General features: G+C 35.6%; 1 protein-coding gene across 1 annotated transcript in view; it reads right to left on the reverse strand.

Moving 5' to 3' along the window:
* The window catches only part of LOC150088334 (ornithine decarboxylase antizyme 1-like), a 64,899-nt gene that overhangs the window by 853 nt on the left and 40,125 nt on the right, over nt 1–23,921 (reverse strand). The window contains exons 2-4 of the mRNA XM_090369454.1: nt 21,545–21,696; nt 9,502–9,662; nt 6,884–6,969 (exon numbers count right to left, since the gene is read on the reverse strand). Of these exons, the coding sequence (XP_090225580.1) occupies nt 6,884–6,969; nt 9,502–9,554 (139 nt within the window). The 5' untranslated portion in view covers nt 9,555–9,662; nt 21,545–21,696. The remainder of the gene's footprint in view (nt 1–6,883; nt 6,970–9,501; nt 9,663–21,544; nt 21,697–23,921) is intronic.

Here is a 23,921-nt window from a genome sequence, read left to right on the forward strand (position 1 = left end):
ATTTATTACACATTATTAAAAACCATTTTTGTACTTTTTTGGTGCAAGGGCTGCTTAGGCCACATTGCACTGTAGAGATCTCCATGATTTTGCCAATATATGTTTTGCATCTGAGAAGGTGGATTATACTATTTGAATTGCCTTAAGATATTCATTTCTAGGTGATGCACATGTGTTAAGTGGTCTCTAATCCACACGCTCTTTGAGTAGACCGGGGTTCAAGCCCCTGACTGCTGAATACGGTCGATCTGCCAACCCGCACTGGACCAGCGTGGCAGATTATGGTCCATTTCCCTCAGCATGAATTGTTGAGGAGGCTTCCACCCTGCAGTGGGTTGATAATGGCTGCACTTTACTTTTTTTTTTTACTTTAATCCATGTGGATGAAAAACTGACTTTAAGAATCACTCTTCCAATTTCTGGAAGAAAAACAAATTCTTTTTGCCAAGCAACATTCATCAGTGGCTAATTCTGCCAAAGTGAGAAGAAAACCCACAAAAATGTCTGTCACCCCAATCCAGATTAATTCAAACCAGTGATTCTGAATTCAGTTCACTAAGGTTACAGGTCAAGCTGGCAGCAAATGTGTTAAGAAGAACAAGGGTAAGATTTTAACCAGAACTAACGACTAATCTTTAATTATGAGATTAAGTAATTGAATAATCACTTTCTTGCCAAACTGTACAATTTAAGATCCACTGTCATGGCTGCATATTTAAGCCAGTGTGCTTTGAGCTCTTGAGCAACCAGTACTTGAGTATGACAATGTCAGGTGTAGTAGAGGGAAATTCCATAGACAGTTTAAGGTTATTCATTAGCCACCTACTCTCTCATTCCACATTGTTATTTGGTTTTTAGGAGCATTAGCAACTAAGGCCATATTGCTCCGGGGATATGCGGTGGTCATTTCCTGGCCTTTCCGCATTTGGTGGTCACAGGCTCGACCCTGGTCTGATCAAGCAACATGTGATACACACTGTTGCTCCTGCCCACCTGGCTACGGAGGTGCCCATTCCACATACCTTTCATTTATATAAATTTGTGGTACCAAATGCTTCCATAAGCAGGTTTCAAAATTTGTTGAAGGAAGGAAGGAGAGAAATTGTAGCAGGAATGATCTGTTGAATAACTAGGGAACAACCTTGTCATGCCTATAGATTTTCTACCAAATCCAGATCAGACTTGACTGAACAGCAGTCTCATAAGGATCAAGTCCTACAGCAGAAATTTGTTGATAATGAAATCTCAGAGCTGATATCAAAGCAATTTCATTCAGTGAAACTGAACATACCTTAGTATAAAATCTATTCCACCTATGGAATTAATGATCCATTTAATTTTCCTAATATACAATTTTTTTTCTCTCCATTTGAAATTCATTAATTCTTACACTTCATTTCATAACATATCTGCACAATTGTTTGACTTGGCATACAAATTGAATCAGCAGAATACAGTACAGTAGCCAATTATCAGCATACAGCAGAATCAATCTTCTGGGATTAATTATGGTGCTATTAACATTTATGTGGCTGCATTTATTTATGCAGCCACACTCACTATTCTACCCAATCACATGCTTATATACAAGACAGAGTCCAGACAGCATTGTTAGTACCAGCTCCAAATTTACCCCTTATGAGCAGCAATTTGGGATTTCAGTAACAGGAAGAGTTCATAAATGGGTCATCCAAGCTAACACAATACACTAGTTTCTTATAGCAGAGGCTGTCGAGAAGAAACTCACTGGCACATGGAGAGGTGCATGTTGAAAATTGTACATAATGTTCAGAAGTGCATGAATGGACAAGTTTATTGTGAAGGAAGGAAAATTCTGGTGGCAACCCTGCCCAGTCACCAAATAAAATATCTTGGCAGATAACAGGTTGGTTTAGTGTACAATAGATGTGACCAGAGAGCTGGATATCAGTGATGAGTCTGTTAACATCATTACTCACAAAAGATTGTAGAAAGGTCTAACATTAAGTGAGTTCTGTCTCACTGTATAACAAATAAAAAAACTGTCTGCAGCACCTGATGAATTTTATAAAGAGGAAGGGAAAACTTCTTGGTTCACAGCAATTGTAGATGAGACATGCAGACATTTTGAACCAGAAACAAGTGATGAAGGATGCAGCAGAAAGTCATTATACCCAAAGAAAGATTCAAAAGTCATTGGGAAGGTAAAGCTCATTCTGTTCTTAAACCCCATGGGGAGATCTTTGGCCAATTTTCAGTACAGGAATACCTTGCATAGCGTGGTTTTGAACAGCACGGGTTTTGCTATAGCGTGGTTTACAAATAAAAAAAATTAACTGCATTACGCACCAATACATTTGATATGTATGTATTTATTATAATGCCAGCACGTAGGCCAATGTGTTGTGGATTCAAGGCCACGCTGGCTGTTGTCGCAACTATTATATATGGACTCTGCTAGCTTTGATAGATCATTAAACAGTCTAGACTCCGAGCAGCGAGGTTGTTGATTGTGCGTAAGCTGTACAAATATTTTTTTGCTGTGTATTTTTATTAAAGATTTTTTTAAAAAATGTTACACCTTTATACGCAAATATGAGTAGAAAGAAGAAATGTAATGCCACTGAGTATTCTTCTAGATCCAAACATCAAACGAGGGATGAAAGTAAGGCAGCTGCTGCAAAACATTCTATGTTATAAAGAGATGTATGCAGATAAAAAGAATAAAAAAACTGCAAACTAAGCTGATCAGTTATTTTTCAAAATAAAAAATACAGTACATATTTCGCTTATATTCTTTTGGTATGTACATACTTCAATAAAAATCATTTGTACTGTACTTACTAGTATTTCTCATTTTTATCATTGTAGTTTTATTTTTGCAAGAATCATGTGCTGTGGGGTTTCAATGTTTCCATGTATCAATTGAGTTGATTGTGGTGCCACGTTCAAAGAAGTCCACAAGCAGGTCCCGTCTCCTTCACTCTCTTAGCACTGGAAAGTGCTGTATAGATGACTTTGAGCTTCTTCGTGCTCTTGTGTCAGCAATTTTGGGGTCTGCCAGGTGCAAACTTTGTAGCCTAGTTCCTTTATGATAGTTATCACAGCAGGTTTCCCTATACCTACTGCTTCTCACAATTTGCATGTTGTGATGCAGCAGTCCTCTTTGATCAGACCCTTGTCTGTTGTTGCTGACTGGCCACTTCAAGGCTTGTCAACAATGTCACTTTCAATGCATCTTACCCAACATCTAACTGAACTCACATCTACAGTATTGTCACCATAAACATTTTTGAGATGCATATGGATTTCAATAGGAGCCTCTTCCTTGGTAAGAAATTCAAATCACCATTCTTTGCTTGCTATGTATATCTATAACATCCATTTTGAACCATCTGTGTGCTGCACTCAAGACCGATCACATTGCCACTCAGTACGGTGAAACTAGACCACTAGTGGCAACTCAGTGACATGATCTAAGGCACCACATTTGAAAGAAAAAATTAGGAGGCATTAATTTTGTACTGGTCCTTGTATGTTCATAGTCCACAGAATAAATGTGCACACTCAATCAATTTTTGGCAGCAGGATCTTTCTTATTAAGTTAAAATGATTTGTTGTCTAGCCCTCTGTTGTACCCGGACTGAAATTAGTTGTTACAATTATATTAATTTACTGCTTGGGTTTTACAATTTCTAAATTTATCCTAATCAACTGATTTCCCCCCCCCCCTTCTATTAGGAAAGTTATATTCCAAATTCTGCTTAGCCTAAAAACTTCAGCATACTTTGGAAGCAAGATGTAAAAAGATTTCAGCTGCAAAAAAAGTAACAAATTTGTACAAATTGCTTAATTTTTTGCATGTGTGCTGCCATATCTTCTATTACCAACTAACAGCATATTTTGTTTTAATAGGTGGCAGTATGAAAGTACCTCTGAAAGTCAGACAATGACACCACTGTCAGCCATGATGTTAAAAATCTAAGTTTTTCCACATTATATACACTAGGCAAAAAACATTGATTCAATCCTCATGTAGATAAGTGCCTATTTTAATTTCCCAAAGCTGTCAGCCTCAAGTACCAATGGCAAAAACTTATTTCAGTAATCAACAATTTGTTGGCTAAAAGAAATTAGCATGCCTGCTTGCTCTGTAATTTGATTTTTTAGCCCCTAGTTCTGAAATTGTTTATAACAGTTAATTTCATCATCTTCATTCATATTACTCCCTCCTTTCAGACCTCACATAGGCTCTGTTTAAGATTAAGTTTCTAGGCCATATAAAGCCCACATATTTAAGTCTTTCCTCATGTGAATGCATCTTTGCTATTTGCATCATTTGCCCATTTTGAGAGGCCTTTCAATAAGCTTAATGCTTTCTTAAGGTTGTGTTCATTACCTTATACAGTCAGATTATGATTTTATCACTACAATCAAATGTTGTATAAATCATTGATAAGACACCATGGGTCCTTGCTGCCTGTTTGCACTGTACAAATTCTGTCCACCCACCTCTTAAACCCCTCCATATACTTGAAATCCAGTCCACTGAGATAAATTACTTTGGGATTGCTATTCCCAAGTAGCAGACTTAACAGCAATTTGATGGATTAAAACACAGCCACTTCTGACCAACACTGAAGCCTATCAATCTCCTGAAGCAGCACTGCTTGGTATTGATCATTAACTGCACTCCTGACCTTGACAGGTTCTGGATCCCTTCAAATCCCATCTAAGAAAATTAAAAACAGTCCCATTAACAGTCCTTGGAAAACCTTACTTGAAGAGTAACCATTAATTGAGCCTCAGCCTACCTACAATCCAGGTTGTCCATGAGATCTAAGGATGTTCCCTGTAATCCCATGTTTTCCAACTTATACAGTAATAATGTGCAGTACCAAGTCAAATGCTTTGTTAAAATCCAAATAATGTGGAAAATTATTTTCCACATCCAGTCTGTTGCAAAAGACTTTTAGGAACAGTGAATTAAGTCATCTGACATAATACAGTGACCATGTCTGTTTATAGGCTGAGAAAAAAAAAAAAAAAAAATATATATATGAATAACCTATTGGGAGAAAACTACTTTCCCCAGTAGAGTGGCTAATTACATCTTTGATTAAAGAAGGCATTTTAGAAATTCCTAAAGACAGATGGGAACGGAACCCAGACTTGGAAGTGAGAGGGTAGCAACAAAATCACTACACTGTCAACAGGAAACCAACTCACGAGTTTCAGGATATTTTAAAAGTAGCTAGCCAAGTTGATTAAACAATTTTTCTTCACAAACTGTCCCTCTTTTTACATGAATTCCATTTCTATCTAGATGGACTTTTACTGCACTCAATTGTTGTTTTAGTGATTTTCTCTACTGCTGAGGTCAGATTGAGTGGATGGTAATTACTCACTTAGTTCTTTTACATATTGAAAAAAAAATGTTGGCAATCCTCCAGCACACAGGACTCTCCCAGTTCAATGCATTCTTATTACACCCTAAAAATTACTCTGTATATGCCATCAATAAAATTGATAACATACTACAAGAGCCTTAACTTGTCTTAAAGGGCTCAACTTCATTAGGAAGTCACTTCACAGACCCACTAATATTGACACACATACACATGATCTGGTGAAATGGCTATCTGAATCTGCACTGGGAAGTAACTTAATATTCTATACAGTCTGTACTTATTGCTTTGCAATTTATTTTTGCAAGATAAGAAATTTAAGATAAAGTCTGGTGCCCATGAAGAGTTAACAGTAATCAACTGTGGGTAAAATCATGTACCAGTTATTGGAAAAAATAACCAATTTAATTCTCCCCTTTAATATTGGGAGGAAGAAGCCAAGTAAGCTACAAGGATCCTAACCATTTGTTGATTGATTTATTAAAAATATCTGGCAGGCCACCATAAGTAAATTGTGAGAAAGGTTATTACTGAAAATTTGATGCAAAAGAACTTTTCATGCAATTAAAACATTCAAATTTTAAGTTACATAAAAAAAAAAACCTCACTGAATTGCTACCAAAGTAATCCTATTACATTAAACCAGTGTTTCTCAACCTTTAGTTGAGTATAGAGCACAACAGAATACTCCCTAATTTATGCAGAATGTCAGAAAACACATTTAAAATTTATTCCTCAATACAGAATCCAAGTGATGAGTTACTCATGGAGTACCAGCTCAGAAATAGTGCCCATTTTTAAGTGCAATTTTCTAGTAAAAGCTAGAAGTTTTCTTCTTCCTGTTTACAGAAAAGCTTTTAGGGGTGTTTCTACTGAAATGAATGGTAGATGAAAGGAGAATCAGCAGTGGAGATAAAATCCACTGCTGTTGCCCTTCTTTCAACATTCAAGAAGACTCATGTATATAATTAATTTTTTTTGGGAGTAGAGAATGCAGGTTAAATGAACCTTCTTGCCACATGATGCACATTTCCAGCATTCTGTTCCAATGCTATTTCAGTATTAAACTATGTTATAAATTAAATGACCAATTCCTTTTTATTGAACAGAAAAGAATATTGTAATCTGTAACACTGATTAATCCCACGAATAATTATGGATTTATCCAAGGGATAAATTCACACATCTGGGATTGTCAAAAGCCTATACCCAACAAAATATGAGAGAGGAATTAATACAAGGCTGGTATCCTGTTTTTTTTAAAAAACACAGGAAAAAATTCATACCAGCTTTATATTCTATATACTGGAAACGACATTCACTTAAAAAAATACAAACAACACAATACAGATGATATACACTGAATAAAACCTTAAAAAATTGAAGGCTTTATTCAGTGTTTATTAAGGGAATCACTTATAAAAGAAGTATCAGCTAATCTGACATGTCAGGCAACTAACCATGGACAATCTTATTAATGAGGATTGACAACTTACCTCTATCTGAACGGCTCTTGCTGAAGCACACTACAACATTAGTGCACTGAAGTTCTTCCTCTGAAAATTCCAGTAGGGTGACAAACCTAAAAAAACAAAAATGTCAAAACACAATATAATATCTTCTCATACACACCCCTCCAAATAATGAGGAAGTCTTGGAAGAGACTAAATATATTTGAGAAGAATATTTAGTCTTAAAATATATAATACATTATCAAGTTAATGAATTGACTGAAACTGACAAAATGCAACTGAATTAAATATCTCAAGCTGAGACTTATTACTCTCATCTATAAGAATCAGCATGTTTAATATCATCTCTCAGTATTTTAGATATCTTAAATACATGATCTTGAATTATTATATAATTCATATTATGTTAAACATGGCAGAATTTTCTTTCCACAATCTGTTTTAACTGTTCCACTTGTATGCCTAGTAATAAACTAATTTCCTTTTCATTCTTAATAAAATAGGAGGTCACATGGAACTAGCACAAGGAATGTGCTGAGAATGTAAAGCATATGGTGCTGCAAACAGACACCATGGGACAGTAATATTGCTAACTGATTTTTAATACTTGGATGGCAGGAATGAGTATGCAAACAAGACTTTCTACATGAAGTTGGCCAAAACATTGCCTAAAACAATTGATTCCTTTTAGTTTATCAATCTTTAGGGTGGTGGCTTATAATCCTTGTCTTTAGCATATGCCCAAACTAAGAAGCCACAAAGATTCTTAACAAAGAAATCAATTGGCATGTACCACCTTAATTTCTTACCACAGAAGTATTAAGATAGGCAGAGATAGTGAAGGATGCAAAAGGGTTGTTCATACAATAGAATCTTATTGTAGTCATTGTTCATTTGGTTTGGCATACACCAAACCTACAGACTAAACCTGAACTGCATTGTCATACTTTGTAACTGATTACAACATTTATATACTTATAGATGTCTGAGTGGTTAGTCTATCTGAGAGGTGATTGGGGGAAGCAACATTAAGAAGCTTGAAATTAGTGCATATAACCCTTGTTTCAGCAGTAATAAAGATAAAAATAGGGAGTTATCTATCAGATACAACACAGGGTATATGGTATTTGAGAAACCCAAGCTGTTACCAGTTGGTGGTTTTAACTACTATGTTTTCAGGCAATACTTGAAATTGTTTTTAATACCAAGTGAAGGAAACTGACCATGCAAGGGTTGAGATTGTCTTATGAATAGATGTTAACAAACTTGATGGAGATTTGCATACAGTAAGTTGCAAATATGCTACACTATAGCAGTTATTTTAGTACATGGTTGACAGGTATTTTTTTTAATTACATTTGTCAATTTGGGTTTATCATTAGTAAATGCAACATACTGCATATGGGCAGCAGTAATACCAGAATAACATACCAATTAGGTCATATAATACTCAAAGGTGTGGAAGAATGAGACCTGGAGTAATTGTAAAATCCCACACAGTTTGAGCAGCACAGACAAGATGCTAGAACAGCTATTTGTTATTTGGTTTTTAGGAGCATTAGCAACTAAGGCCATATTGCTCCAGGGATATGCAGTGGTCATTCACTGACCTTTCCACATCCTCCATATTTGGTGGTCACGGGCTCTAACCTCTGCCTAATCAAGAAGTGTGTGCTACGCACTGCTGCTCCTGCCCATCTGACTACAGAGGCGCCACTAGAACAGCTCATGGGGTTCTGTCAATTACATGCAGGAACTTTGCTAGCAGGGACAAGGTGATTAAACTACTGTATAATGCAGTGGTTAACCCACATCTTGAGTACTACATATGGTACTGGAAACCATTAAGAAATATAGATCTCTGAACAAGTACACAGAAGAGCTACTAGATCAAAAGGTAGTATTCTTATTATAAAAGACTGCCATTCTGCAAACAGCACTGCTTGCAAACTAGGCACTTATAAGGAGACCACCAGGTTTAAGGGTTTAAATGGATTGAGTAAACTTGGTGGTATTCTTACTTTTTATGAGAGCACACATACAAGGGGATAAATTCAAGAAGGATGGCTGCAAGATAGATATACAAAAGCTGCTTTCAGCCAGCAAATAGCCTACCATCTGGTGTAGTGGAAATGGGTAGCTTTTTTTTTTGGCAGATGCTGGCTGTATATGCTTGCATCATTTGCCACTAGTATTGCTAATAATAGTATAGCTGTGAACATATTCAAGATATTCCTGGCTGGAGCAATAAAGTTTAGAACAAAAACTGCTGAATTGAGTTCAAGCTTTACAGCACAGTCTTTCCAAACTAAATATAATATAACATTGCATTTATAAAATGGCTTACAAAAAAAAAGCAAAGGATTGCAACTGAATCCACTTAATTTTGTGGACAGAGGCAATTGTGACTATTATTCAATTTTTAATTAAGTGTTGAAGTAGCACATTACTATTTAATGAAATTCACAAGCAAATTATTCAATTACTTTTCTAATGGTTGCAAATTTTTATCCCCGTTTATTAAACTGCAAAAGAATTGAGACTCCAATGAGATTATGCAAATTTTATAAAGAATTGCCATAATTTTTTTGTTCCCTCCATCAAAAATGAGCTACTTGAAATGCAGAAAAAGAAAAACTTACGCTTCTTTGGACCCATCTGGCAAAATTCCATCTGGCACCTGCACATAGAGCATATTCTGCCACAGTACTGTATCCCACTTCACATTAATGTTTTCTGTCAGGTGGAAGGTGAAAGTCAAGAGAACGGCATCCTGGTTGGACTGCTTGGTAAGCTCACCCCACTAAATCAAGATAAAGAAAAAATAATTCAAAACTTATGAGTATATCTATAGTAAAGACTTGAAATCATATGCATAAAACTACTAAGAAAGAAGCTTACAAGAGGTGAAATACTGCACAAACAACCAAATACCATCCAAGTATTGTTTCCATAAGGCTAGCAATTTGCTTAATGCAAGACATTTTTCTATGAGTAGAGTTTAGATTCCAATTCTCCCCCTTTCCAACTACCCTAAATTGTGGTGATTTTCATTATATTCAAATACAGCCATATGACAAATTTATAGTTCTGAGTTTGACATGTTTATTGTACCTGCAGATACAAAAGAATATCTGGGTGAAAATTTCCTGAAGCCTCTCAGGACAAAGGTTTTGCAAGACACTGGTCAAAACTAATTTTATAAAGCCCTCTTAAAAACAGCTTGAGAGGCTATTTTAAACACCTTCATGGCAGAAAAACTGTTAATTAGGTAACCATTTATAACTTTCAAATGTCAGAATACTGTGGATACAAACAATGTTGATGTCATATCATAATTGGCACCTCCGTAGCCAGGTGGGCAGGAGCAGCAGTGCGTAGCACACGCTTCTTGATTAGACTGGGGTTCGAGCCCGTGACCACCAAATACGGAGGATGCCGGAAGGTCAGGGAATGACCACCGCATATCCCAGGAGCAATATGGCCTTAGTCGCTAATGCTCCTAAAAACCAAATAACAAACATATCATACTCTAGACTAAATTATCTTTCATAGTTTAATATATTATAGCTATTTAATTATATTGATGTGTAGAAGCCAATACACTTCAGTATATTAATAGTACTATGTTGACATGATTTGAGGAACTTGATTTTATTAGAAATGAGAAGGGGAATTGAAGCTTAAAAAAAAAAAAAGGGGGCACACAGGGGCTAATAGGATTAATTTTCCTGTTTCGTTTAACATAGCTAAAAGATGGATTAGTTATCTTAAAGATAATTTAGCTATATTTGGCCCTTGGACAAATGAGAGAATCTGGATTCAGGGGAGCTTCCTATAGATCAGAGGTATACAATTGTCTCAATCACTAAGAGGTCAAAGGGCAACACGAGTAGTTAGACCTATAAGCTTGACTTCTATTGTAAAAAAGCATGGTAGGGGTTCTCATAAGAATCTAATTATATGGAAATCAGAGCACAAGTTTGTTGTGGGGTACAATACTGACTAGTCTGAAGCAGTTGCTGTTGTATTTAAGGGTTTTTGGTACAAAGGGCCTCCTAGTCACATTGTGGCTGTTCATGACTTAGAAAATTTTCCATATTATGATTATCAGAGACTAAGATAAATTTATGCATTTCAAATATTGAAAGAGTTCTTCAAAAGTTATCATTGTCAAGAATGTGTAATAAAGTTAAATGGTTCCTGCAAGTTGGAAAGAGCTAAAGCTAGATTTCTAGATTCTTGGCTGTTCAGGACATTTGATAAGGATATGCTTGATTGTTAGCTGGATAGGAATGACCAGAGCAAAGTCTAGCCAGAATTGCTTCTCTGAAAGTAGATGTCCACAGCTGCAGTTATTTTATTTATTTATTATTATTTTTTTTTTTATCTGTAGGAGATTTGAGTTTTCCACAGTTGAAGGCAGTGATTCATATATTCTATTATTTTATATTTTTTTTTATAATGGATGTGAAGACAGTGTAAGGCACTTTCAGGTGACAGGAAGATTCTGTATCAGGATGTTCAGCAGCATGATCCACATGTTCACTACCTGGGATGCCAAAATGTCCATGGATCCAGCAGAAAGTGGCCATCTGGTTGGATCTTTGATAGTGCAACAATCTAGATTATTTCAGGATCAGATGAAAATGTGGAAAGTATGGCAGTGATAGAATGTAAGGAGTTTGTATATATCAGAACTTACTTGAAATGGCGATTCTTTATGTTATCTATGGCTAATTTTATTGCACACAATTCTGTAGCATATATATATATACACACACACACACACACACACACTACATTCCATAAGCAAAACAGCTAGTGAGAAAGCGAAAAACTGCTGCAGAATCTACAACTGTTTTGGAGTAAACAAGTATAGATATGTAGCTTGAGATGTGCTTCACATAACTGCTATTTGCTAGGGAGCATTTTCCCAATTGTAGAAATAAATTGTCACACAGGTAAGGAAGATCCAAGGAGGTTCAGGAGTAGCAAGGTCTTGGATGATGTCCCAACTGAGCAAGAGCTCTTCCAATCAATCTCACAGGAAAGTTTATTTTATTGTTGAACAGCATCACATATTGAGAATCAAACAGGTATTCCCAGCTGGAGTGAGATGGAATACTTTTAATTTTTGCCACAGTTAAACAGCAAAAATTTGCTCCTTAAGTGCCAAAGGGGGCTCATGTGCCTCAATAGAAGCTGTGGATCAGATGTTCTGAAAGCTCACTGTTATCCTAAGGGCAATATGCTAGGTGGTATTCAAATATAGAGAACTAGTCCTTGCAGAGTCAGACTGCTGATCCATAATCCAAGCAAGACCAAATTAACATTCTATAGAGAGATAAGGGGGTGCTTCTATCAGCACCCCAAGAGTGGAGACTGCTCTTAGGATGTTCAATTTTTTTTTTTAGATAAGCCATCCAAAGGTAAGCTATGAATAGCAAAATTAAGTTTATTCTTTAAGAGTAAGCCCAATAAACAAGTCAGATGCTGTAACAAAGGACACAAACTGACACCATATTTAGATTTCAGTAAAATACTTTTACTGAAATCTAAATATGGTGTCAGTTTGTAAAAAAGGGATGGTTAAGTGACAGAAGACAGAGGGTGGTTATAAATGGGCACTACTCTCCTTGAACTCATGTTATTAGTAGAGTCCCTCAGGATTCAGTGCCAGGCCCATTACTGTTAAAAAATGGTTTATTTTACAGTAGAACTTCTGGCTAGCAAAAATACAAAACCAATGTTGCTGTGTCATTGACTGCTTTACATAAAACAGACTTAATTTGCATTTTCAACAAAGTAATGATATAAAGTAACTGGCAATAGTACACAATTGTGCTTATGAATGGTAAATGCACAAAATTTCTAACAGCAAATATTTGAACAATTTAAACAAGTTTTTTCCCTAACAGTTCCTGTATACTTTCTGTATACATACATTTTACAGTGCACATTTCTGTAGTTTTGTTTGCCTTGCATCACCTAATTTGGTACTGATGCCTTTAAAGGTTTGACAAGGCCACTATTGTTACTGGTTTCAGTTGCCGCAAATCTATATATTCTTTTCTCGAGTTCTTCAGCTAGATTCAATGTAAAATCTCTTCTCTTCATAACTTTCCCTGTCACTTCTTTATAAATAACCCAAGCATCAATTACCACAAAATCTAATATATTATAAAAGATGAGAACTGGGCATTTACATAAAGCCTAATTTTGTTGAACATTTTTTTAGCCATTTGGTCTAAAATATCAATCCAGTACTTTTGTTTCATTGTAATATAATACCATATCAGGCTTCTTTGTACCATTACTTATCAATACTTGCATGAAGTGTACTCTAGATTATGACATTTTTATTTACCTTGGCCTGATAATTCTGAGTACAATCATCAAGTTTGAAAACTGAAGTGGAATATAATTCTGCTTTTTTTTTATGGATATTGTAACTTCTTTACAAGCACTGTTCAGTTCCCACTATAGTAGTATTTTTTGGACTAATTTCTTTGCTAATTCAAGACCAGTAAGGAAGTCAGTGATTACATATATTTCTATCTTGATTCAAATATGGTTCCATTAGTTTTAGGACATTCAGAAAGTGATTGAGTAGCTGGGTGCATTATTTTCCCAAATAAGGAAAGCCATTCAATGGATATTTAAGTTGTCAGCTGCTAACCAAAACTTTATACCAATTTTTTTTTTTTTTTGGTCACATAATGGGGTTAATTAGCATCTAGCTTTAGTTGAAAATAGCTGCTCATTTATTGTAATGTTTACTCTAGGTATATAGCTAGCCTTACAGTCAGAAATAAGTTTGCACTATATTTCTGAAGCTAAGCAAAATGTATTTATTTCCCAGATGCTCCTTCCTTGAAGGATGTACATCAAATCTTATGAACCAAAATTTCCCAAAAGTTGTTACATGACATTGTATTATGAAAAATAAAAACTGAGGCCACATACAACTGACCACAAGTTATCCAGTTCTAAATTTCTAGCCGCATATGCTCCATGAGCTTAAAGTATAGTGATAAAAGCATCATGTTCTTCAATGGATGAAGACCAATTATTATCCTTCAACTGTCTTTGCACTTTGATTTCAGTGCAGTTCTGCATGTATTTGATCATTATTTGTACACAAACAAAGTGCACATACCACAGAATCCATACACACATTTGTCTTGCATAAGGAGTTGGTCCAGGGTTATCATGAATTACATAAATTTGTAGTGCACACCCAGCTGAAAGACCACCAGCTTTTATAACTCCCCATATGTACCCAGATTTAAGTACATTTGCTGTCCAACAGTTTTTACAATTATGATGGCATGTATTATCATCTATGGTATCACTTGATGTACAAGGATACAGAGTATTATTTTCACTATTACTAGATTCCTTGCCTTTTTCATTAGACATCTATGTCACTTTTTTCTTCTCTAAATTCATTTCCACTCTGCTCTCTAGACTCTTTAAGTCTTTTCTAATTCCTGTAGATATTTTTGAATTTGTTCTTGGGCAAGACCACAAGATCACCACATTTTAGTAACAATCAAACTAGCACTAAAAATTGCTGAAATATCTATCCATGTACAAAGTTTCACCCAGACAAAACTAGAACTGCATGGCACAGCAATACATAGTAGTAACACCAAAACACTAAGCCCTGAACGTGTCATGCCAGAAGTGCAGACATACACATCCAGGCATATACTTGCACAAACCATAGGGTGATTCAAATTGCAAATGTTTGCCACAAGGTAAATAAATATGAAAACTTGATTAACTGAATAAAAATTAGCTTATTTATTGAAATTTGCAAATAGTCAAATCTGTTAATTTGCCAATTTTAGGTACAGAGCTAAAATTTAAAAGAAAAGAAAAATGTGTGCAGAAGTATTTGCAATTGTGCATGATACAAGCATCATTTAAAGTAGGCAAACTGTCAAATTGGCCATTGCAGTCATTCTAAATGTTAACGCTACTGATGAAGGCATATCACAAACTTATTGTCTAAGCTTGCAGATACAAAAGTTGGCAGGGTGGTTAATGACAGGAATCAAACATGCTACTGCAGCAAGACCTAGAAATGTTAGGCAGATGGGCTGAGAAGTGGAACTAGGGGTGTAGCATTGGTAAATGCAAGTACTGCATATGGACAGCAGTAATTCCAGAATAACATACCAACCAGGTGGTAACAAAGTAAAGGTGTGGCAGAAAAAATAAAAAAAATCCTAGGGATAATTTTAGTCTTACATGACTTCTCCGGGAAGCAGACAGGCTACTAGAACAGTTCACAGGTTTTGTCAATGACATAGAAACTATACCAGCAGGGACAAGGTGATTATCTCATCATAAAGCAATGGTTAAGCCTAGGGTTCATACAAAACTCTTGAAAAACTGGCTTTCAAATTTTTACAAAAAAAAATAAAATATATAATTAAAACAGTAAAAAATATTTATACTTATTTTAAAATTTCAGTTTAATATTTATGGAACTACAAAAATAACAAAAAATAAAACAAACAAAACCAAATAAAAAAAAAAAAACTGAAATAACTCAAATCTGTACAAAATATAAAAATTTATTTCATTTAGTATTTTTCTTCAGGAAATAAGATTTCAAAAAACAAAAATTCCACTGAACAATTACTTAATCTTGTTCTTATTCTAGATACAAAAATTGTATGAAATAGAAAATACTCTCACTGGCTACTGAACTTAATTTGATCATTTTCAGGGCATCAAATAATAAATCTAAATTTTGTTCTTTTATTGGTTGCCTCAAATACCGAAAATTCAGCCTTCAGTGTCTTCGGATTTGATATTTCTTTAGGTTCTTCAAGAAACCTATGAATTGATTTTTCCATGGCTTCTTTTAGAGCATTGCCCTGATTAATAGTTTCTCCATCTCCAATATATTCATCATTGGAATCGGTTTCCATACAAGAATTTGAATATATTCTAGACAATATTTTTCCAGATAACTTAATAATATCAAGTTTTGGAACTAGTGGAAATTCACTAATTTCTTTGTTGAAATGTTTTGTGAATTTTGCAAATATAGCAAAAGGGTTACCAATCCAACTTTTGTACTTCTAAAGCATTTAATAATTTGGAAATAATTTCAGTCTAATTTTTTTTTAGTTCATTTAACAGAAATTCAAATATACCTTCACTTGTTAATAAATTGGCATCTTGCCACCCTAAGGTCTCAGCTGCTAGAAGCAATGGTTCCAACACTAAGAAACTCCATGATTTTAGGATATTAAGCTTCATTCCACATATGAGAAGTACCAATATCATTCAAAGCTAAAACATTCTTTTAATGTCATATATCTTTCAACCATGGCCTCTAAATTATTCCAACTCATTTGGCAGTCAAGAATCAGACTTAATTCCTTTCCTTTTTCTTGTTTTACATAATTCTGAAGGATGCTATCTCTTACGGGAGATTTTCTAAAATATTTGCAAATTTCTAATTTGGGAAATTCATTTTCTGTAATTGTCAGACAACATAGGGAATCCACAGTCGTTATCTAGATCAAGAGAATTTTAAAAATCCTCACCACAGTCATCTTCACACTCTATCATCTTCTGATTCCTCACTTGTAACATACATCGGTTTCAGCAATTTCTTTATTTTTATATAAAACATCAGTAACTGCTAAGTGTATGGTGAGTGAATAGCATAGTTGATTTCTAATTATAGGTGATGATTGGCCAAATTTTCATAACAGCGGCACCATCATTTGTTGCTGCAACTATGTCAGTTGCTAGATCCAAGTTAAAAATTTGTAGCCTCTCAAACTAATTCTAATGTTTTCTTAGCATTGCAGGAACTAGCTATTGGAACTAAGCCCAAATTAAAATCTTCCACAAAATGGTGTACGTTGATATTCAAATATCTGCAATTTCTTTTGCTAGTCCACTCATCTAAAGTTTTAGAAAACTTTTCCATTCTTAATACAATCCAATTCATTTATAGTTTCACGTTTGCCATTGTCAAAATGTATGAATGAGATCCATTACTCAAGTGTTGTTTTTTGGTAATGAATATCCCCTGTTGTTGCAAAGACTCCTATGAACAAGTTTGTTGTAATGTTATTGATGGACAATCCATCCACTGCAAGTTTTGCTATAATTTCTTCTAAACTGCTCCTTTTTATGAAATTAAAAATACTGGCTTGTTTGTGGGCAGAAGGAAGGTCCAGGTGTTTCTTGCTTGTTGATTTGTTTCTGTTTTCTTGTCAATTATTTTATGAACTGCTTTCAGATGATTATGGAGATTGCTCGTAGATGATTCTTTGCAGCTCAACATTTTATTACAATGATTGCAGCATGCCTTGTCTTTTCCAACCTTTCTGAAATTATCCCAAACCTCTGACTTATTTGCAACATTCATTTTGGTCTAAAACTCAAATGAAACATTTTAAATATTTTTATCCATGACATTAATATTTAATAATGAAAGAATGTTATATTATTAGAACAGACATTAATTTTTAATTCTGTTGTTTTTACCAACTAAAACAAGAATCATCATCATCAGCCATTTTCAATCCACTGCAGGATGAAGGCCTCTCCAGCAACTTTCCAGTTCCTTCTGTTTTGAGCACTGGCCATCCATTTACTACTCAAAAACTCATGAATTTCATCTATCCATCTCCGCCTTTGTCTTCCAGGTTTTCTTCTAGTTCCTCTTGGGTACCATTCTGTTATTTTCTTAGTCCATCTGTCATCATGTCTTCGAGCTATGTGTCCTGCCCAAGACCATTTTAGTTCTTTAGTTTTGATAAGAATGTCCTTTACTTGAGTTTGCTGCCTAATCCATGTGTTTCTCTTCTTATCTAACAGTCTGATTCCCAATATAATTCGTTCCATTCTTCGCTGTGTAGTTCTTAGCTTCTCTTCCATTCTTTTGGTGAGTGCCCAAGTTTCACTTCCATAAGTCATGGTGGGGAGTATACATTGATTCATTATTTTACGTTTCAGACAAACTGGGATATTGCTCTTCAGTATGTGACTATATTTCCTGAATGCTATCCATCCAAAATTTATTCTTCTCTTGACTTCCAGCCATTTATTATTACAGCTAATAACTTGTCCCAGATAAGTATGACTCCACCTTTTCAATTACTGCTCCTTCAATCATTATTTCCCTTTCCGTGGCATACTTGTTCATCATTACTTTTGTTTTAGCCATATTCATCTTTAGTCCAAAATCCTTACTAACTGTGCATAACTGATTAAGATTTTCCTCTAATTCTTTGGGATCGTGGCTTATGACCACAATGTCATCTGCAAATCGTAAATGGTTTAGGTATTCTCCGTTCACATTGACTCCTTTCTGCGACCAGTCTAATCTTCTGAAAGCTTCCTCAAGGGCAGCAGTAAACAGCTTCGGAGATATTGTGTCTCCTTGTCGAATTCCTTTCTCGATTTTAAATTTGCTACCGTCTTTGTCTAGTCTAATAAAGGATGTAGCACTCTCATATATTTTCTTCAAAATCATAATATATGGAGTATCTATGCCTTGTCTTTCCAGTGCCCGAAACATTGCCTTATGCTGTATGGAGTCAAATGCCTTTTCATAATCCACAAATGCCAGGCATAATGGTGTTTTATATTCATTTGCTTTCTCCATTAGCTGTGATATTACGTGAAGGTGATCCATAGTTGACAATCCTGTCCTAAAGCCAGCTTGCTCTTTCGGTTGATTCTCATCAAGTATTCTTTCTAATCTGTTAGTATGACCCTTGTGAACAACTTGTAGATATGGGATAACAAGCTAATTGGTCTATAATTTCCAATTTCTGATTTATCTCCTTTCTTATGCAGCAAAACTATGATTGCATTATTCCACTGCTTAGGCATCACACCTTTACTAATGCACTTTGTGAAGAGCCTTGCCAGTTTTTGTGTTATGTCTCTTCCTCCCAATTTTAACAACTCTACAGTAACTTCATCTTCCCCCGGGGCTTTCCGATTCTTCATTTTCTTCAATGCATGTTCTACCTCATCAGGAAGAATATCGGGTATGTTGTATGTGTTGCTACTTTGCAATCCATGTTCCCCACTGCTGGTATCATTCCCTCGCTCCTTGTATAATTCTCTATAGTAGTCTTCTGCTATTTGAATTATGCCTTCTCTGCTGTTTATAAGTACACCATCGCTATTCTTCAGTTTCAGTATCATTTGTCTTTCTGTATTACTGCTCATGGCTGCTGATTTAAATCCTTTGTTTTCCCTTAATGCTTGTTCTACTTTTCTTGTGTTAAATCTTCTTATGTCCTCTCTGAGTCTCTTTCTAATGGCTTTGCATAACTCAGTATACTCAATTTTCTCCCTGTCAGTGTTTTTCTTGCTCTTCATTTGTCGTCTTTGGTTCATCATGAGAAGTGTTTCTTGACTAATTTTTTCTTCTTTGGATTTTTGTTTCCCTATAGGTTTCTTGGGCTTTATCACTTTCAGAAAGTTGTAATATTCCTCGTCGATATCTTGGTCCTGAGCAGTCTGTAGAAGCTCAAACTTGTTCTTAAGTTCCAGTACATACTGCTTTTTCTCCTCCTCTGTTATTTCAAAGACCTTTGTATTATTTACTCGAGTCAGTTTTTTCCTTTCCTTTCCTACATCTATATCAAGTGTACATCTTACCATTCTGTGATCACTTCCAACATTTACCTTATTCAGTACGGTAACATCATTCACAATATATCTTCTGTTAGTGAGAATGAAGTCTATTTCATTAGTTGTTATTCCATTTGGACTCTTCCATGTCCACTTTCTGTTCACCCTTTTCTTGAAAAAAGTGTTCATTACTGACAGTCCTTGAGATTCTGCAAATTCCACAAGTCTTTCACCTCTTTTATTTCTTTCACCAATTCCAAAATTTCCTATAGTTCCTCTTTCTGCACTGTTTTGCCTTTTTCCAACCTTAGCATTGAAGTCCCCCATAATAATAGTGTAGTGGGTTTTCTGCTCATCTGGAAGACTCAATTTCGATGTACATTTCTTCAACCTCTTCATCATCATGGCTCGATGTTGGTGCATAAATCATTATAATCTTTAGCTTGTACCTCTTATAAATCTTGAATATTAGTCTTGACACCCTTGGTGATGTACTTTTGCAATATAACAAGCAATAACAAAATAATAACAAGCAATAACAAAATTCCTATTCCTGCTTGTAATCAAACTCAAGTGAACAGAGCTGTCGCAGTGCATTGTGTACTGCATAGTACACAGGACTAAACTGGTCTGGTGCACGTGAGCAACACAGCTGATGTCATTGATCAGTCTGTGTGTGATGCCACATAGAATAGCATAATAGAATGAATTTGCAGGTCAAACATTTGCCTGACTCATGAAGATTAGTTTTACTACAATATGCCTGTGCCCAAGGCAATTAAGTCAAAATGTTAATGTTTTTTATTAATTAATTTACATTAATTCTAGTATCTAAAACTAGTTTTTTGAATTTAGAAACTGGCTTTCGAATTTTACAAATTTATCCAAAAAAAAAACCGGCAAACTAGTTAAGCCAGATGAAGTACCATATACAGGTACAGAATCCTCATTTTAAGAGGTGAATTTTAGGATGAATAAGGAGAAGAGCAACCAGATCATTCCAAAACACCAAGGAATCCTCTTACTGAAAAAAAAAAAAAAAAACTAGCTCTGCTAATTGCAGTGCTTGAAAACTAGGCACTTATAAGGAGATCTAACTGAAGTGTTTAAGGCTTCAAATAGATTGAGTAAACTTAATGATGGTATTTAACTCTTTTGGACAAGACACAAAAGGGAAAATATATATATATACACACACACACACACACACACACACACACACACACACACACACACACACACTTATTGAAAGGGATGTCTGTAGGAGAGATGCACAAAAATTCTTTCAGCTAGAATAACTGATTGCTGGAACAAACTACCACTCTTGTCGTGGAAGTGAGTAGTATAAATAAATTTATGGAAAATTACATATTGGAGGGGAGAGAGTTTTTTACATTATATAAGCTTTCTTCTTTGCACCATTTGACACTACTAGTTATAATAATATAACTGACATTTTAAATGTATTCAGACTATGAAAATAGTTTCAGTTTAATAGTTAAGGTGAAAACTAGAGTTGAAACTGCATTATCTTTATGATACATTGACAATCCTCTGCATGGGTTCCAAGGTATAAATAAATAAAAAAAAAAAAAAATTTTCCAGGTCATGCTATTAAGACTATACTTCACTCACCATGCACCTGGTGACTCTTGAAAGGCTTTGAGAAGGAAAAAATTGGAAAGTATTCAACAAGAATGCTCTTGCTTATCATGCAACATTTTCTAAATATCCTCCTAAACATTGTTTTATGACATCCTCATTGATGTGACCTTGCAAGTTTTTTTTTTTTTGGGGGGGGGGGGAATTCAATTATGGCATAGTTGCCATAATTTGGAGAAACTTTCATAATTGCTATCAATCAAGGAATTTAAATTAAGATTTTCAAAAACTTAGTGAAAGTCACCAGCAAAAATCAATTCCAAAATCACTATAGATATTCCTGTTTATATTAGAGAAAGAAAAAAAAAAATTCTCAAGAAGGCATTTCATTTTTTATTTAAAATTAGTATATAAAAAAATAACTTAATATGAATGAATACAACTTACTTTTATAGTAACATTCTCTGCAACAGGGGGCACTTTCAGTTTCCCCACACCGCTGCCCTCTGCTATAAGTAGCGACACGTTGGCGGCATGGGGCACATCAGGAACACCACCGAGGCCCTGTGCCCAGGGATATAGAATAGTGGAGCAAGGTACTGATAAATAAGTAAAAAGAATAAGTCTCACCATGTAAAGGTTACAGACAATAAGAACTTCACTCAAATGCTTTAATAATATTAAGTGCAACAGATCATCCTATTTAATACTTGATTTAATGCATTTAGTAGGGGTGCCAGAAACAAACGTGAACATGTATTTTCTGGGAGGGATGGGGGAACAGAACTTCATTTTTTACTAAAGATCTATGGAGGAAGAAGTTTTCCAACTCAGTACAATAGTACTACCCAACTTTTTCATTCTGGAATGAGGGATTACACACACTGGCCAAAATGATACTTAATATTAAGTATTTTATATTAATATATTCATCATCATCAGCCCTTTGATCCCCACAAAGGGGGATCAAAGGCTGACACAAGTAATTATAGACCTGTGAGTTTAACTTCTGTTCCCGGAAAATTAATGGAGGCACTGGTGAAAGAAGCACTGCAGGATCATCTAGACAAGACTTCAGTTATAGCTAGGACACAGCATGGTTTTGTTAAGGGGAAGTCTTGCCTGACCAATTTGATTGGATACTATGATGCAGTCACAAAAGAACTGGATGCAGGGAATAACTTTGATATTATATACTTGGATCTTAGAAAGGCTTTTGATACTGTTGCACATGGAAGACTGCTGCACAAATTGGAGCAGTGTGGCATTGGAGGCAAGTTGCTGCTATGGATAAAGGGGTGGTTGAGGGGGAGAAGACAGAGAGTGGTAATCAATGGACACTGCTCATCGTGGACTAATGTTATTAGTGGAGTCCCTCAGGGTTCAGTATTGGGGCCTTTATTGTTTTCTGTATTTATAAATGATATTGATGATGGTATATCAGGCTTAATGTCCAAGTTTGCAGACGATACGAAGGTTGGCAGGGTTGTCAAGGACACTACTGACACTATGCTGCTGCAACAGGATTTGGAAAGGTTGAGCAGATGGGCTTCGAGGTGGCAAATGAAGTTTAACATTGACAAATGTAAAGTACTACATATGGGAAACAGCAACCCCAGAGCAGCATATCAACTCTGTGGTACTACACTGACAGTGGTAGAGAATGAAAGGGACCTGGGGGTGGTGGTGCAGGCAGATATGAAGTTCTCTGAGCAGTGCAGACGAGCTGCAAGAGTAGCTCATGGTGTATTGTCAATGATATATAGGAATTTTTCTAGGAGGGATAAGGAGGTGATTATTCCCTTGTATAAGGCAATGGTCAGGCCACACCTAGAGTACTGTATACAGGCCTGGAGGCCTCATTTCAGGAAGGATGTAGAGCTGCTGGAAAGAGTACAGAGAAGGGCAACTAGATTGGTGAATGGGACAAAGGGGTTCTCTTACGAAGAAAGGCTTAAGTTTTGCAAATTACAGTGTCTGGAAACTAGGCACCAGCGGGGTGATCTGATAGAGGTGTACAAAGCCTTGAATGGTTTGAGCATGCTCAATGCTGATGGGATTCTTCCTCTAGCTCAGAAAAATCACCTGAGAGGGCATAAATTCAAATTGAGGAAAGACAGATGTAGGATAGATGTGCGGAAATTTGCCTTTAGCCAGCGGGTGGTTGGTGGGTGGAACAGACTTCCATCCCTTGTCGTGGAAGTTGATAGCCTAAATAAGTTTAAGGCTCAGCTGGACAGGTATTTCGAACGAACAGAGGGGTGAAGTGGAAGTGGTTATTTTTATTTATTTATGTTACTTTTTTTTTTTTTTTTTGGCTGATGCTGCATAAGCTTGCTTTCTTGCATCAAATGCCTCTACTAATGCTAATGCTAATTTTCAATCCACTGCAGGATGAAGGCCTCTCCAGCAACTTTCCAGTTCCTTCTGTTTTCAGCACTGGCCATCCATTTACTACTCAAACTCATGAACTTCATCTATCCATCTCCACCTTTGTCTTCCAGGTTTTCTTCTAGCTCCTCTTGGGTACCATTCTGTTATTTTCTTAGTCCATCTGTCATCATGTCTTCGAGCTATGTGTCCTGCCCAAGACCATTTTAGTTCTTTAGTTTTGATAAGAATGTCCTTTACTTGAGTTTGCTGCCTAATCCATGTGTTTCTCTTCTTATCTAACAGTCTGATTCCCAATATAATTCGTTCCATTCTTCACTGTGTAGTTCTTAGCTTCTCTTCCATTCTTTTGGTGAGTGCCCAAGTTTCACTTCCATAAATCATGGTGGGGAGTATACATTGGTTCGTTATTTTACGTTTCAGACAAACTGGG

This window comes from Mastigoproctus giganteus, chromosome 3, assembly GCF_048544385.1.
Source record: "Mastigoproctus giganteus isolate SK-2022 chromosome 3, ASM4854438v1, whole genome shotgun sequence".
Taxonomy (NCBI): Eukaryota; Metazoa; Arthropoda; class Arachnida; order Uropygi; family Thelyphonidae; genus Mastigoproctus; species Mastigoproctus giganteus.